Source organism: Ambystoma mexicanum, chromosome 7q, assembly GCF_040938575.1.
Source record: "Ambystoma mexicanum isolate Mex_15411 chromosome 7q, UKY_AmexF1_1, whole genome shotgun sequence".
Lineage (NCBI taxonomy): Eukaryota > Metazoa > Chordata > Amphibia > Caudata > Ambystomatidae > Ambystoma > Ambystoma mexicanum.
Window position 1 is genome coordinate 971,696,368 of NC_090941.1, and position 17,735 is coordinate 971,714,102.

Consider the following 17,735-nt stretch of genomic DNA (forward strand, 5'->3'; position numbering starts at 1 on the left):
TAGAGGAACAAGTCTGCCAGATAGTCCAATGGGCCATGCCTAAAACCATGACAATGGAGGAGATACAAGCAAAGACAGACAAAGATCCGTGCCTGCAAATAAACTGCTATCCTATCAGAAGAGTGGAAAACATGCGACACCCGTCACCCGAAGGACAGCCCCAGCCCAGCAGCTTATACATGCACTTTTCAGGATACGCCATGAGTTGTCCATGTTAGTGGATGGCCTAATCCTAAAAAGGACACAGAATTGTGCTACCAATGTCTCTACACGAGAGGGCCCTCCAACTGGCGCATCAGGTGCACAAAGGTATCGTAAAAACACAGGCGTACCTCAAATCACACTTTGGCTGCCCCAAAAAGTCATGGCCCTCGTAGAAACTTGCTCCACATGCCGACCAGGACTGCCAGAACCCATGGAAATGCCTACCCCGGAGCAACCGTAGCAGGACTCCATCAGCATTGACTTCTGTACGATTGCAAACTAAATATACCTGCTCATAGCAATTGACGAGCACACCAGGTATCCTGAGGTCGAACCAGTTTCTTCCGCAGATGCCACGTCAGTCACCACGGCACTAAAGAAAATGTTTGCGACACATGGCATCCCATCTGCAACTCGGAGCAACAACGGACCACCCTTTACAAGCAGGGGCTTCAGACACTTTATGGACGACCTGGGAATACGCCACCATCATGTGACCCCATCCTGGCCACAAGCCAACAGAGACGTCGAAAGATTCATGGAGTCTATTAACAAAACAGTGGGAATTGCCAAGGACAAAGGTCGCCTGTGGCTACCAGAGCTCTACAGATTCCTACACGCCTATCGGTTGACACCCCACTCAACGCATGTCAGCCCAGCAGCCATGATGTTCGGTGTCCCCATCCAAGGGATCCTACCTCTACACCACTCCTGAGACCACCCCCTTTCGACTTAGAAAGCGTGGAAGCCAGAAGGCGCAGGCACAACGCCAAGTCAGAAGAGCAACACCCAATGATCTCCAAATCAGAGTCACGGTACTGGTGAGGACCAGAGCCCAGAAAGGAAAGATGTCACTCCCATACGAGTCGGCACCGTGGACAGTCTCCCATCGAGAGCACGGCCTTGCGTCAGCCACCCGAGCACACGAATCAGGAGACCAAAAACATCTCACTTCCAGAAAGTCTCGCCGACCCAAGAAGAGAAGGCAAACAGCAGTTCCACACAGGACCAACCGCCACAAGCAAGTAGCCCAAGGGCGAGAGAGACTCGAAGAAGAATCAAACTTGAGGCCTCCAGACCACAATGAAGGAGAGAAACATAGCCACACCTCATATTCCCCACTGAGAATAAGGAGAACACTACGCACTCCAGAAACGACCAGTGCCATCCACGAGGCTAAAAGGCTATGTCCTCAACATCATCTACGTGCGTCCAAGAGGCTGAACCCCGCGCCAACCCACCCCTGCAAAATAAGACTGTTCCAGTTGTGAGTACTTGAGAATTGTAAATGTTTCACATGTTTTATCTAAAGTTGATAAGGGATGGATGTCCACGTGACAAATTACGTGGGCAAGAGAATAAAGGGACGCAAGAGCCCGCCAAACTGCAGTTGCCGCTCCAGCCACTGGCTGTCCTGTGTCCGTGTCTGTTTCAGCTCCCGCGCAGTACGCGTAGGCCCTGCTCCAGGCCCAAACCACAGTGACTGAGCTGGGCAACAAATCCAATCAACTGGTGCCTGGAGAGAAAAAGGTTAAATTAAAGCACTACCAAAATTACTATTACCAAATGTAACTGTACATTTGGTAATAAGGATATTCAAACCAATGCCGATTGTTGTGTTAAAGCAATACGGTTTACTTGCATCAACAAACGTTTGGCTTGTTACATTTAAACTGGCCACAGGTAGCTCAGTGAGAGATGTATACTGAAAACCCTTTCCAAACAGTCTGTGCAAAAAGATATAAACGGACACGTTGCACACTTTCAAGATAACGTTCAAAATGTGCAGTAGTGCGTGAGTTGCTCACCTTTTCAGAACATCTTTGCTCTGGTTTAATCCACTCCCCCAGATACATGCAAACAGACGGGAAAACAGGTGCCAACTGGGATTAAAATATTGAACAGGTTTTGCAGGATGGTGGGGTCTTGTGTTCCTTTGCAGACTAAAATTATAATATATATAAAGTTTCTCTAATGTGACCAATTCAGCGTTCATATGTTGGAAATGAGATATATATATTAAACATAATGTACTAACTGTTAAAAAATACTATCACCACCGCTGTAAATGCAGAATATAAAATAAAAAGGAATCTGGCTACTTAGCAGGGAGGAAAAAGTCAGTAGAATATCACAATGCTCCAAGATAAACCTCTTGGAGCAACAGATGCAAAAAGGGGTTTCACCAGTCTTAAGGTCCCATCCATTGGACCAGGGAGACTGGTGCATCAGTACCTTATTCAGTTATTGGCGGTACAATAGCATTTAACCAGGACGACTTAAGAGGGGTTTGAATGCTGTGATCCAGACAAGCTGTGACCACAAAAAAAGTGATGGGTGGAAGGTTTTGAATGAATCTGAACCACTGGCAATTGCTCTGGGCAACCTTCCACACCACCATTTTTTAGCCCGTCTGCGCAATTGCAAAAGGGATCCAGCCATGTGCAAGTCAGTCAGCTGCCACCACCAATGGTAGCAGCCCAGCCCGAACTGCTAGGCCAGGTCCCCTTTGCACAGAAAGCCAAGCAACCCCAGACATGTTTCAGCCTTGTTGGACCTCCTCAGTGAGGTGCAGCCTGGTTCCCTATGGCGCAGCGAGCAAGGGACCCACATCTGGGCATACCATCTCTCACATGGAGACAAACTGACCACAAAAATGATGGGTGGAAGGTTTTGAATGAAGGACAAGAAGCAGGTGTCAGGTTAAGGTCGAAGAGGCTTGTTGCAGCGTTATGAGACCAAGACAACACTAGCTGTCGAAGAAGCAACAGAGGTTTAAGAGCTTGAATAAGTGCAAAAGGCGTTGACTCTGACCACAGGATAACTTGTCAACTAAGTTAAGAAACTGGGGCTGCCGAAAGATATTCTGGAACCAATGAAGGCCCTACACACCGGTTCATTTGTCAGGTAGACGGGACATATCATGAAATTTATCAGAGCCAATTTTAACGGAAAAGGGTCTTAAGCAAGGTTGCCCTTCTGGCCCGGCCATATTTAATTTGTCTATTTCTGACATCGAGACACCAGATGCTTTCCACCGAGACTGGCAGGTGAACCCCTAATTAGATATATATATATGCAGATGACCTGGAGTTTGATCAGACCCATGTCGGTCTCCAGCAACAATTTAATGCATTGAAACTTCTCATTGAATCCAACGGTTTGAAAAGCAACGTGATGAAGTCCAGAATACTGACTCTGAGTGGTATCTCTGGAAGAAGAACTAACGGAAACACCTGGTACTTAGGGAGAGGAGATCATGGAGGTAGTTTCCTTGACCTGCCTCTGAATGTGCCCGAGTAACAGTGCGATTGACGCTCACCAAAAAAAAAAAAACATCTTATGGAGTAAGGTGAGAAACCTGAACGTACAGGAAAGAATGATCTTGAGAAAACACTCCAAGTTCACACCGCTACCAGTAATAGACTTTTCTCGCAGGAAGGTTACGCCAATATTAATTTACTGCGCAGAGGCCTCTTTTTCCCGGTCCTTTGTGGTGTAAACTCGAAGGAATATTCAGGAGGCCCAACTGCACGCCCATCCAGGCTATAAGAATGGAGTTGCTGCTCAACTCATTGTATGCTGTAGCAGCATGGAAGTCACTGGCTTTTAAGTGCGTCAGCCCCATCGATGTGGGGGATTTGTCGTCTTGACGAAAGCACTGGCAGATAATTCAGAACAGTCTCTTGTGGAGTGGCGGGCGATCAGTTCAATTTTGATTAGCCTAAATTTTAAAAGGGTGATTTATTAACTAATCTAACATTAGTTAACCACAAACGGCTAGAGAATGATTGGATTGCCACATTGGAAGCCAGAGCCAAGTGCAAAATGTATGTCAAGAGTACCTCAGAAATCAGGGATCGGGGCATAGACCCGATCTATACATCCAAATTCCTGAGCAGTTATTTGCGCAGTCAGTTTATGCGCTTCAGATTTAACCTCTTGCTATCGAAATTATTGGGAGTAAGGAAGCCCATTGCGATGCAAGAAATTACCTGTAGATTATGCCACCACGATCAAGAAACACTGCATCACTTGGTTCTACTATGCCCAGTTCTGAAAGACACTAGAACTCAGTTCATGGGAAAAATTCAGCAAAATCATAACTTTGGGCACAGACTATTGGTGGGATATACTGATCCAGGGGAATAAGGTCTCTCCAACACTAGCTTTGTTAGCATTTTTAAAAGAAATATTTGTGACCATTGATCTTAGTGCTAGCTTTCAGCGAACCTGTGTAAAACAAGTGATATACACCCAAATGCAGAAGCGGTACGATAATGCCAACATGTGGGCAGAGACAAGGGGTGTGTTTTATGTTGTATTCATTTAGCTGTAGCCCTGCTTTGTAGCCGTTTGTTTCTTTGGTTTTCTTTTTTCTTCTTTTATGGCAAAAAAAGGTTTAATTTTTAAATCAGGAGCTAAATAAAAAAATAAGCGCAAATGGCAACACCTTTAGCTCTGTTGGTTTGAATGTGTTAAAAATCGGTAGATTGCTTGAAGCTGAAAAAAAAACAGGTAGAAAACTGGTTCTGAGAGATATTTCCACATTTTAAAGGCCAATCACCAACAAAAAAGCCATTTCTTTCCGTTTGTGGCCCTTAAAATGTAGAAATATCCTCTTCCGGGCCTCCCCTCGTCCCACCGCCCTCTCATGGCAATTAAATCAAGAGGTTTAACTCCCTACAATCCCCGCCGCCATTTCCTAACCCAACACCCCCAAACCTGCCCAATGCACACGTAACCGACAGGATTCTCCTTTGCCATTGCCTGCGCCAGTCAGCCCCTGCGCGCACTCGTGTGGGGTAGGAGGTTGACGGTTGGAAAACTACATTTTGACTTGATATGCAAATGGCTTGGCTTCATTCGCTGGAAGTCCCAATCCAGGGGCTCTGGCAAGAGTCCTTGTTACCCAAATCTGGAGAGGCTGCCAGACACCTGCAGAAGTTTTCACCTCCACGGAGGAACTGGTTACTGGTGTTGCTGGCACAGGCACAGCTTGCTCTAGAAGTAGGGAGCACAGCTTGCCTAGGCCTTGGAACCCTCAAGTCTCAATTTACTGACAAAGGGTTCTGGAAAGGTCAACTTCCCCAAAAAGGGTTCCAAAATTAATCTTTGCAGTGCAGGAATGAATCGAACTCACAAGAGGCCTCCTCTTCAGCAAAATGCCCACAGGGGATTGGGGAAAAGCAAGCTAGCTTTAAGGGGTCTAATCCCAGTCAGACATGGCTTACATTTAAAGATTAAACTACCATCAGGATAGTGACTCAATTATGCCATTTTGGAACAGAGGCAGATTTCAATGCAGCCTCTGCAGAAAGGAATTTGCTGCCACCCCAACTGTCACAAGGGCACCTGTGACCTTTGAAACTGCTCTGTCAGTAGACTGATGCAGCAAGGTACATGCAACACTGCTTTTGGCATGGAGCTTAAGGGAAAGCGGCCTTGTTAGCAGACCACCCTTTGAGAGGAGTCATCTATTTTATTAATGGATAAACAGAAAATGCCAGGCCTTCTACGCCCTTGCCAGATGGCAATTCCACAATGTGTCACTTCCCACTTCGAAGTCTTAAATTCTCAAATGGTTTAGGAACCATGTTGCTTGCCTGTGGGATTGTACCAGGCATTAATATAGGCCAGCCAGGTCAATTTGAGTTTTGAAACATTTGACAAGATGCAATTTGCTGGGTTATACTATGATCTTTCCTGACTGGGCCCCTGCCTCCATCATTCCAACCCAGGCTTACTTCTCCTTTGAATGCCTGGTCTGTAGGCTCTCCATCACTCCTGGCCTCTCTGATCTACAGGTCACGTCTCCCTCTTCCTCCTTGGAATGGACTGATGTCTCTCCTCTCCCTGCCTCTAAGATTCTCTTCCTCTGGGATTTCAACATCCACTGACCTCGGATTTTCTGCAACCTTTGTTGAACCAGAGGGAATGGATAGGGAGAGAGTTGCACTCCGCTGGACACCTTGGATGCTCTCATCGCCTCAGAAATCCCCCTCTCTAACCTACCCTCTTGGACAGACCACTGCTTTCCTCTCACATGTCCCCCTGGCAAAACCTACCCCAGCAATGCCACCTTACATTGCAGTCATTCGACCTATGAAGCAGGTGTCAATTGCCTCTACTTTCTCCCCTCCTACTCCTGTGGCTGACTCCCACCCTGACACAGCCCTCTCCAACCTTCATTTCCATCTCCAATGCTCTAGATATCCTTGGCAGTCATGAGGATCTGTCTGAAGCCTGCCTGCAAGTGCAATTCTTGCCAAGACTGATTTGGCCGCTCTGAAACGCAAGTGCAGAGTGGCCAAGCAGAAGTGGAGTGCTTCGGGCACATCCTCTGAAACTGGCCTGCTGAGTGCTCCAAAAGGCAATACAGACTCTCCGTCTTCAAGAAGAGGGCCCACATTCAAGCTTGCGTCTCTGCAGCCTCCAACAGCATAGCCACATTTTTTAAAATCTGCAAGGAGCTGGCCAATCCCAACTGCAGTCTCAACCTCTCCAGTTACGTCGCAGGCCCTCTATACAGTCCAGACTTTTCACCACAAATTCAGGACATCCTGTCCACGTCTCTCCAACACTTGATTTTACTATACAAGTCCAGTGAGTTCATCACAGGTGCTCCCCTGCTCCTCCAGAACCATTAAGGACAACATGGTTTCCCTTGCTCCAGCCTTGACCGATTCTGCAATAATTCCTTCTCCACTGGCTCTTTGCCCTCTCCTTTCAAGCACTCCGTTGTGCACCCTCTCCTGATCCTTCCTGCCTGGCCAACTATTGCCCAATCTCTATCACTCCTTTCCTGGGCAAACTCCTTGAGAAACTTGTCATCTCAGCTAGCCCTCCACACTGAATCTACATGACCGTCAGTCTGGCTTCAGAGGCACAGAAACTGCTCTCCTGAACTCCCTGCTCTCCAACCTCAACTCTCGGTCCTCATCCTCCTGGACCTCTCCTCTGCCTTTGACAGTCATTCACGCCACCCTGATCAACGGACTGTAAATGAATTCCTTCCTTCGCTCAACCTGGCTCTTTAAGGTCCATCTCACCCCTCAGGACCAATGGATCTCTTCTCTGTTATGCAGATGACATCTTTTTCAGGTTACCCTCCGCGTCCTTGCTCATTCTAGATGGTATCCACTATTCAGGGATGGTGCACCTCTAATGACCATTGCCTTAATGCCAGAGATCTTCTCATAGGGACCCGGATCCCCCTCGACCTCTGGCAGCCCTCATTGGGCCCCCTCCCTTTATCCTCATGTGAAGCAAAAAAAAAAAGAACCTTGACATCGTCTTCAACTCCTCCCTCCATTTCTCTCCACAATTCACAGCCCTTGACAAGAAAGCCCACTTCCAGCTGCACCTCCTCAGAGGTATCCTACATTTTCTCATCTTCACCCAGAAGCTCAGTCTCCAGAGCTCTGGTCCTCTCCATACTGGATTAATGCAGCCGCCTCCTAAATCTTCCCAACTCTACTCTTCGCCCTTTTCAACTAATCCAGAACAGGACTACAGGACTGGTTCTTCGCCTCTAGCCCAGTAACCGCATCTCTGCAACCACTCGCTGGCTCCCAGTGGCCGTGAGGATCAAATTCAAGATACACAAGGCTTTCTGGGGCCTTGGTCCTCTATATCCAACACTCTTCCTAAATACCTGCCTTCTAGAGCAGGCTTGTCCAACCTTTTTGAATGTGGGGCCGAAGCATTAGCTTTTTGTCACCCAGTGGGCCGGTGAGCCAAAAGTCAACAACCTCACCCAAAGCAGTGAGACCTTTTACACAATAGCATCACAGGCAATGATGTGCCATGCAGTCCGAAAGATAGCTTTTGGTGTCAGTGACAGTGAGTGTTCAAGGGAGCCCCATCATCAAATGATCTGAGGTCAGTTGCTTGTGATTTCTTTCAGTGTTTATGTTAATGATTGATGCTGCCTGTGCAGTGTGCCCAATACATATGGCAGCGTATCCCTGTAATACACATTCATTACTTCTGTGTTAATGATTGATGCTGCCTGTGCAGTGTGCCCAATACATATGGCAGCGTATCTACTGTAATACATGCATTACTTCTGTGTAACTGAAGGAAGCATAATCCAATCCAACAGATAAAATGTGGAAAAGTGATCACCCAAAGGTGAACCTAATTGAAGAAACGCAATGTGAGCACAATCTTAAATTATGAAGAACTAGACATGGCCGGGTGCCCTCCTCTCCCAGCACCCATACACCTCCCAAGGGCTGTTTTGCCTCGTCCAGATTAGCACTTGTCAGTTGCAAAACCAAAAACTGGATAGAGCCCCAGGCATTTTACCTGCTGTGCTGCTTTTCCGAGTGTGGATGGCGTGATTGTGTTGCCTAGCCATTTTGGCAAATAATTTATTCCCACATGTGGTAAAATCATCTGGAAAATCATTCCTTTTGTGACACAATTTGAACAGTACCCAAGGGGGGAGGTTTTTGTCAAAACGTGATGCAAATTGTACCCTCCCTCCCCAGGTGGAATGTTCAAACATTAAGGTGACCCGTGCTGCTTTTGAGCCTCCGAGATACTGCTGGCCATATACTTGTGTTTCGGTGTATCTGGCCAGCAGTATCTCGGAGGTTCAAAAGCACTGCATGCCACAAACATACGTTGGAAAATATAGCAAGCAGTACTTCTCACTGCTGGAAGAAAGGCGAACTAGGCCTCAGTGTGCACTGCACGTGGCACTGACGCTGGGCTGAGCTGCTGGCTCACGCAGGCTCTGCCCTGGACTCGGCAATGCAGATGTGTGAAGGTGGCGCTGTGTGCCCGTCAATCCACCCACACACATTATGTGATTATAATTTCCATTGGCTGAGAAACAGCCAATGGAAATAGTGTTACTGTGCAAGGCATGTATTTATTGTATTTATTTCCACTGCTACGACCTGCCTTTCATGGTAACAGTATTTCCATTGGCTGTTTCTCAACCAATGGAAATCGTAATGTGGGTGGACTACGATTCCTACCCTGAAACTGCATCCACAACACTCACTGTGTATAAAATGAATGCAAAACGGACAAAAGTAACCCTAATGCTTTGTCTGTGCTCTTGTGCTTCAAGGGCCACATGAAATGGCTTGGAGGGCCGCACGTTGGACAACCCTGTTCTAGAGCAATCTGCTCAGCTACCTCAAACTCACTGCGGGTCAGATGTTTATCCAAATAGTGGGGGCGGGGAAGGAGGGTAGATCTCTCCTCTGCAGGGGCCTCCCTCTGGAATGGCCTCCCTGCCCTTCTCAGACTTGAGCCGGATCATCTGAAGTTCCGGAAGATGCTCAAGACCTTCCTTTTCTCCCCCTCTTCCCTGCTAATCTACCTCTGCTCGTCCCGACTGGTGGTGTGGCTGCCCCTAGTTTTAGGGTACCACCCCCCCCCCTTGACCAGTTAGCCTACACTGCTTTCTCGCCTACCCAACACTTCTGCTCTGGGACTGCACTTGTGTAGCCCTCTACCGTCATCCCACTTACTAGAGCCCTGTCTGCACACCCCACCCCCCACATCATGCCCCTTCCCTGCACTGCTCACCTCGCCCCTCCACTTCTCGTTGCATGATCGGAAATGCCACAATCCCTAGTAAGATAGTTTGTCTCATCATCCCTTCGTTTCCCCTCCCTTGTCTTGTGGTGCCGCCTAGAAACGTTTGTGTAAAGCCACGTTATATATATATAACATGAATGAGCATTTCAAAGCAAGCAGTTTTGCATAGAAAACTAATACCTCTGCCTCCCTCGCCCATCCCCATGGATTCCCAGTGCAGTGATGCTCTGTGCAAGTTTGTTTCCTGCGATCGCATCAATGTACTTGGCCATTTGATTGCCAGAAATGGCATGTAGCAACAAAGCAGGGGTTGAACTAGTTTAAATGAAAAGTTCAGTGACTGACCGCAGCTCTCAATTACAAGCCAATGGTGAGTACCTGAGACAATGATGGTAATACCAGGTATCAGACCTAATCAGTACCATGCCCTAGCAAAGGATTGTCATACCTGGGCAGAAAATGGTAATTTCTGCAAAATGCCCACTGGCTTCGAGTACTTTATTTTCACAGCTGCTCAAGTACTCTAGCAGCAGCTAAAAACATCCACCACTCATGTACATTTTTGGTCAACTGAGGGGGTCTGTTCTGACGTATAACGTTTTCTGGAGACTTATTTACTTTAGTAGGCCTAGGTTATTTCTATTATGTCAAAGAGATACAGTAACACTTTGAATGTGAAAATGCACAAGAAGGAGTTCAGACACAAAGATCTCAATCTGACAGCTTTTAAATTTATTTTGCTGCTGGATGTCATGCATCAGTAGTTTTTTTATATAAAGAGGCATTTGTTGAAAAAGCAATCAGAAATGCAAGAGATTCATTCAAAAATACAGTGTGCAGGGGGGTTAATTCTTCGTCTTAACCTTTCCCTCAAACAACTGTTATGGCAAGATAAATTTGCAGAAATCCAACGGTAAAACAAGATCGTGTTTGAAGAAACACTGTAACCACCGCCTATAGTGACAAGTGATTTAGCATGTAGTTAGAACATATCAACCAAAGCAAAAGCAATAAATGAGAACTCTTGGTTATATGTAGCCAGACTGGAGGGTGACCTAACACGCGGTTGACGTCTAGATATAGATCAAAGATGATGTTGGGACCAGGAGGAGTATGGAGATACTGGTCGGTAAGACATTTCGGCTGAGTGCCCTCATCCTGTGCCTGGAGTAGGTCTCCCTAGGATAGAGATAGGGGGACTCTATTAGTGACTGAATGGAGAGCATAAAAACTATTATTTTTTTAAAAACACAAGACAATGTTTTCCAAGAATATGGTACACCACCTTAAAATCGGGGGCAGGGGAGACACGGGACTGACCTTTGGGGCTGCAAATATGCATGGATCTGGAGATTGCTGTGACACCGGATTGGCGTAAGGTGCAGGTTAGATTAGGCTTGTAAGGTCTAGCAGCCAGCTGTGGATGGCTGCAGGAGTCAAAACGCATGCAATACTAGGTAAGTATACTGTTGATTGCTGGAATGTGGAGACCTAAGTGCACACAATTGGCATGCGCTCACCTTGCTAGTTAACATCCATTTAAAAATTCACAGGAAATGCGCGGGGTGCCGGTTGAGTGGCAACTGTTCATAAGGCTGGGGACCAGCAAGAAATGGTGGCTGGGTGAGCCTCAAGACGGGTATTAACCTGTAGCTGTCCTATGAAAAAACGAGATGCGTGCGCCCGTTTAGTTAATTAGTGTGACTGGGGTCTGCATACAGTAGAAATATCAGGGTATGTGTTTACCTGGGATTGATGTCCCGAGCTTTCAGCAGGCCGGCGTGTGGGGCCGCGTTTGCAATTCGCGACTGGCGTGCCACGTATGGGAGAGGAAAATCAGAGGAAAATGCGGAGCTGTTCACTGCTGAACTCAGTGCGCATGCGCGCCGGGGGTAGTGTTTTGCTGCTAACCGGCGTGTGCGCACGAACGCATTTGTGGCGTTTCTATCCGTGCATGACTGTGCGCGATACTGTTCTCCTGCACATGTGCAATGAGAGACGCAGCAGCATTTCTTCAAACAAGGCACCCACTACTACACTCCCTTTCAACTAGAGAGCATCCAGAAACCTGCTTACAAATATATGCCTGCATGTCCACATTTATTGCATATACTGCCCCATGGGTTTTGCTGTAGCCGGACTCTGACCTGTATACCTCCACATAGGTCTACAGCCAGTTGCAGGCAAGTACAACACATTAAATCCCACGAGCGCTTTGCGCTCCTGCCACCTTGTAGGATCCACACTTCTTCATAATAGGCTCCTACATTTTTACTCCCATTCAACTGGGCAGTACCCGTCAACCTGTTCACAAACATGCCTTCAGGTCCGTATCTCACATGCCTGCTGCTGCATCTCTCATTGCACATGTGCAGGAGAACAGTATCGCGCACAGTCGGGCACGGATAGAAACGCCACAGAAATGCGTTCGTGCACATGCGCACACGCCGGCTAGCAGCAAAACACTACCCCCGGCGCGCATGCGCACTGAGTTCAGCAGTGAACAGTTCGGCATTTTCCTCTGTGATTTTCCTCCGATACGTGTGGCGCCAGTAGCGAATTGCAAACGCGGCCCCACACGCCAGCCTGCTGAAAGCTCAGGACATCAATCCCAGGTAAACGCATACCCTGATATTTCTACTGTATGCAGACCCCAGTCACACTAATTAACTAAACGGGCGCACGCATCTCATAGGACAGCTACAGGTTAATAACCTTCTTGAGGCTCACCCAGCCACCATTTCTTGCTGGTCCCCAGCCTTATGAACAGTTGCCACTCAACCGGCACCCCGCGCATTTCCTGTGAATTTTCACGCAGATGTTAACTAGCAAGGTGAGCGCATGCCAATTTTGTGTACTTAGGTCTCCACATTCCAGCAATCAACAGTATACTTACCTAGTATTGCATGCGTTTTGACTCCTGCAGCCATCCACAGCTGGCTGCTAGACCCTATAAGCCTAATCTAATCTGCACCTTACGCCAATCCGTTGTCGCAGCAATCTCCAGATCCATGCATATTTGCAGCCCCAAAGGTCAGTCCCATGTCTCCCCTGCCCCCGATTTTAAGGTGGTGTACCATATTCTTGGAAAACATTATGTCTTGTGTTTTAAAAAAAAAAAATAATATTTTTTATGCTCTCCATTCAGTCACTAATAGAGTCCCCCTATCTCTATCCTAGGGAGACCTACTCCAGGCCCAAGATGAAGGCACTCAGCCGAAACGTCTTACCGACCAGTATCTCCATACTCCTCCTGGTCCCAACATCTTCTTTGATCTATATCTAGACGTCGACCATGTGTTAGGTCACCCTCCAGCCTGGCTACATATAACCAAGATTTTTCTCATTTATTGCTTTTGCTTTGGTTGATATGTTTTAACTACTAAATCACTTTACACAGTGTTTCTTCAAACACCATCTTGTTTTACCGTTGGATTTCTGCAAATTTATCTTGCCATAACAGTTGTTTGAGGGAAAGGTTAAGACTAAATTAATCCCCCTGTACACTCTGTATTTTTGAATGAATCTCTTGCATTTGATTGCTTTTTCAGCAAATGCCTCTTTATATAAAAAAAACTACTGATGCATGACTACTAAATGCATCCAGCAGAAAAATACATTTAAAAGCTGTCAGATTGAGATCTATTTGTGTCTGAACTCCTTCTTGTGCATTTTCACATTCAAAGTGTTACTGTATCTCTTTGACATAATAGAAATAACCTAGGCCTACTAAAGTAAATAAGTAGTCACCAGAAAACGTTATACGTCAGAACAGACCCCCTCAGTTGACCAAGTATTACCAGCCCATTGTTCTGCCGTAGTTGGGCTGTCCCTCCAGTTACCACCACTCATGTACAGACATTGTAAAAACACCAAAACCTGTGCCCGAGTATCACTCACTGCTGGCCTGAACTTTCAACCAAATAAAATCAGTACACCAGTACCTGACTATTTGTGCGAATTAGTCACTGGCTCACAAGATACTGCAAAGGCCGAGATACCTCAATGCCCAAACTAAAGGCGTGTGCTTCCTGAGAAACCAAGTACAACACATGAAGGCTCAGAAAGAAAAACAAGACATGGCATAGCAGCATTGGATGTCTGGGTGTTCCTGAATGAACAAGCATCCTCGTATCTCAGGGTCTCATGGGAAGGGTTTGCCTACTTCAGAGTAGGCAGCTGTGCGTCCTTACATTGAAATGAAAGGATAGTAAATAGAGACCATCAGTGGAGGAGGCAGGTTGTGTCCTCATGTGGCATAGGTCATTATCCTAACACTAGGGGGCGGCATAGGTTGTCAGGGCGCACCCGGATCTAAAGGCTACCACCTCCACCCCCGTCCCAGGGCCAAGAGGCCACCAACCCTAACATAATTCTGCCACAAACACTAAGCATTAAAAATACTCACCTTTGAACACGGTCTTGTGGAGCAGGTGGAAAAAAAAGGCATTACTATATGTACTGTGTACATTTGCATAAGGTTTAATTTTTTAACCATGTGCAATAAATAAAATGGTAGGAGATTATTGGGCAAAAAGAGTACAGTTGAGTGCAAAGGTTGCCATTTGTGAAGTCTTTCATAGTGTGACTGCAGACAGACCAATATCTTGTGTGAAGATCCACATTAAGACCAAACTGGTCCATCAGCTGGACACAGCACAGGCGCCATCTCCAGACCACAGAACTCCTGCTACTGTCCCATGCACCATCAGTTGTAAATTAGGCAGGGAGAGTTCAGGAGGCATCGTGCACCTTAAAAACACCTACCACAGAACATAGTGGCCGACGACAACGAAAAATAGTACCACAGCATGTTGGTTAAGGGAAAAAGTTCAGATCAGTACAGATTATCTGCGAAACAATTGTCTACCTTGCCAACCACTAATCTCCTTACCCGTGCCGGAGAGCCAATTTCACAAATCCCTTGCGCTCCTTGAGGGTTACACTGTGCTTGCCCGGCCTGCAATTCAACGACTCTGCAGCTCCTCCAACTACAATGACCACAGCATTGCCAGTGCCATTCTTGGACAGGATGTAGTCAATCGTATCCCGGTTCACCGGGCATATACCTTGGAGAAAACAAGCGACATATCATGAATGTTACAGCGGTGGTGTTGGCCCACACATAGCAATGCTGTGGTTCATTCCCAGTGGCTTTGCCCAAATTCTAGCCTTCTGCAGTACCATAGAAAGTTTGCAGCTTGACGCATGCACCCCTCTTCCCGCCCAGAAGGGAACAAATCAGGGGAGAAATGTTTCAGTAAACAAGGCTTTAACGTTGCAAGTGGCTCAGAGTGCAGCAGAGTCCGGCAGAGAGTGCAATGCACATGAGATATTAAGAAGCATTGGAATTCAGCAATCCGCACTAAGCTGATGTGTTAGCTTGCAGCGCAGGTCAAAGAAATCGCTTGAAAGAACGATGGGGTGTGGGTGTAGTGTGCCAGTGGTATCAGAAGGAAAGCTATCCGCAACAACCCCTGCAAGTTGTACGATTTCACATGGCAGAGGTGAAAGGCATGCAATTGCACACATGGAAATAGTTGTAGTAGTGACTTTCATCTTCTGGCCAGGGCCCTTGTACTTTGAGGTGGGAGTAGTCAACTCCCTGCATAGCTGGCAGTGAAAGGTGGGTAACTTGGCATATTTAGACCATGAAGTTTCCATCTGAATGCGTAACAACTTGTTGCAACATATTTTGTGCCCATTATAAGTGAGATTATGCAATCCTGCAGGCCCACTTCATATCAGATCGAGCCCTGCTGTATGTGCTTCTGGACTGACCGGGGCCAACAGCTAAACTGGCATGTACGCCACTGAGGGTTGCTTCCATCTACAAATGCATTGCTCTTAAGCATCCTCAATCCAATTATCCACAAACATAACTGCCATCATTCCATCACCATCACGCATGGAGGTGCCGCTTGGGACTGCAGCACCACAGTATGTCACATCCCATAACTAGAGTTCCACCGAAAACTGCAAAGCTCACTTCAATTCCCACAAGGAATCAAGCTAATTGGCAAATTCAAATTCGCACATTAACACCCTTTGAATCCATTAGCTTTGAATGGTGCATGTACAAGTAGAATCGCACTGACCAGGTGACAGGATAAATTTGTGAGGGTGGCTGAATAGCTTTCCAAAGAGACGTACACAAGTTTGGACCGCTCCATTTGTTAAATTGCAAGCTACTAATTATGGCTACCTTGCCTCTTTGCATGAAAGCAATCATCCACATGCACACAGCACAACTACTTGCCAAGAGTGCATTACTCCCAGCAGGTTTGCAAACTGTGGCCTGTACGGCATATTGATGCATGCACGTGTGCCCAATATCAGGTCAAATGTTGCATTACATAGCCTGTGGAATAACAAGGTTAAACCTGTACCATAGGCCAGGAGGTTTCCATCGATGTGGGAACTAGGCCTTGGCGATTTTTAGTTATTCATTAAAGAGCCAATTCTTCAGCTCTTTCATGAACCAGTGTTTTAAAAGTTATTATGGAAACTGGGATGGTCTGACATACCACGTTTACTTTTCTCCTTGCCCTCCGACTTGGTCTCAAGCCTGGAGACTATGCACGAGCTGCGAGAGTTGAGCTTTGTAGGCTGGTGCCGGAGCACTACGGGCATATGCGATGCATGCAGTTTTCAAGCTGCAACATGCAGCTTACATGGCACTGCAGTCCCTCAGGTGTGAATTACAAGGGCCTAAACGGAGGCCCAGAAGTTAATTGAGTGAGAAAGAGGTAATCCTCCAAAGGGAAGCTCGTTGGTACCAGGCGGTTTGGTATTTTCACAATAGTCGGCTAAGGCTTGCAACCTTTGGGCCCTCTACAATAGGCTCCTCAGACTGCTGCGATACATCACTAGCTCCACCTCTGCTGCTCAAATAGACCTGGTCAGAAATTCATCAATTTCTTACAATTTTAAGAAAACTAATCTCCACCCTTTTGCTTGGCAAAGACTGCTTCCCTTCTCACTGAAAAGTCCTCAACTACACTACCTGCACTCAGATGCCCACCTGCACTTTGAGCTACCAACACTACACAGTGGTCTCCAGCCGCAACCGATCCCTTAAAGTTAATTGTAGTCTACAAATCCATCAACGGCCTAGCTTTGGACTACTTGGCTAATTGATCGGTGTACTTCCCAGTTACCTCTGCAGTCGACCTCACTTTTCCATGCTCCTCCCCTCCTCACCCCCCCTCTACCATGCCTTCTAATCTTGCTCCATTGGAACCCGCTGCCCATTGCAAAGATACAGCCCACCTGGATCCTTCAAAGCTCATCTTAAACTTACTTGCGAACAAGAGCCCCCAATACCCTCTCAATCCTCATTACCTGATCCTCCCCGCCACTCTTCAGTGATTTATGTCATTTTGTATGTTTATAAATTACTCCTTAGTTTGAAGCACTTTCCGCTGCTCCCCTCCCCGTCAGTTCAGTTACCTTTGCAAGTCACTATTTTTGTCTATGCACCACTTGGTTCATACGCTCAAACTGACTCGCTACTTCTGCTCACCTATGCCATTGGTACAGGTAGTGTCGCCACCATCTGCAGATGTATTACTTCTAGTGATTTGATAGAAAACTGACATCCTGTTCTTGAAATGCCAAAACAAACTGGAAGTTGCTCCCACCCAATCAATTTGCCGTCCGTTGCATGGGAAGAGATCGTTGTGGCCATCGCGCGTCAGAATGTTGCAGCCGATCACTCCACCCTGATGAATGTCAATCTTTGACAAATGCAATGTGCTGGTTTAAGCAGCACTTTACTTAAGCTCAGAATTATACTTTCTCCATTTAATGAACGTGAATGCAAGATCAACATTAAATTTAGAGATTAGATGGATTCCTGGAGTCCAAAATAGAGAAAGTTTTAGGTTGCACCCTGCATATTGGAGGTTAATTGTGATGTTTCATAAGGCAGCTTAAGGAGAATTTACATCTGGGATCTAGCAGAT

General features: G+C 46.6%; 1 protein-coding gene across 1 annotated transcript in view; it reads right to left on the reverse strand.

Annotated features, from left to right (window-relative positions):
* The window catches only part of DGAT2 (diacylglycerol O-acyltransferase 2), a 118,154-nt gene that overhangs the window by 8,868 nt on the left and 91,551 nt on the right, over positions 1–17,735 (reverse strand). Inside the window, exon 6 of the mRNA XM_069640057.1 lies at positions 14,663–14,837. Coding sequence (XP_069496158.1) covers positions 14,663–14,837 — 175 coding nt within the window. The remainder of the gene's footprint in view (positions 1–14,662; positions 14,838–17,735) is intronic.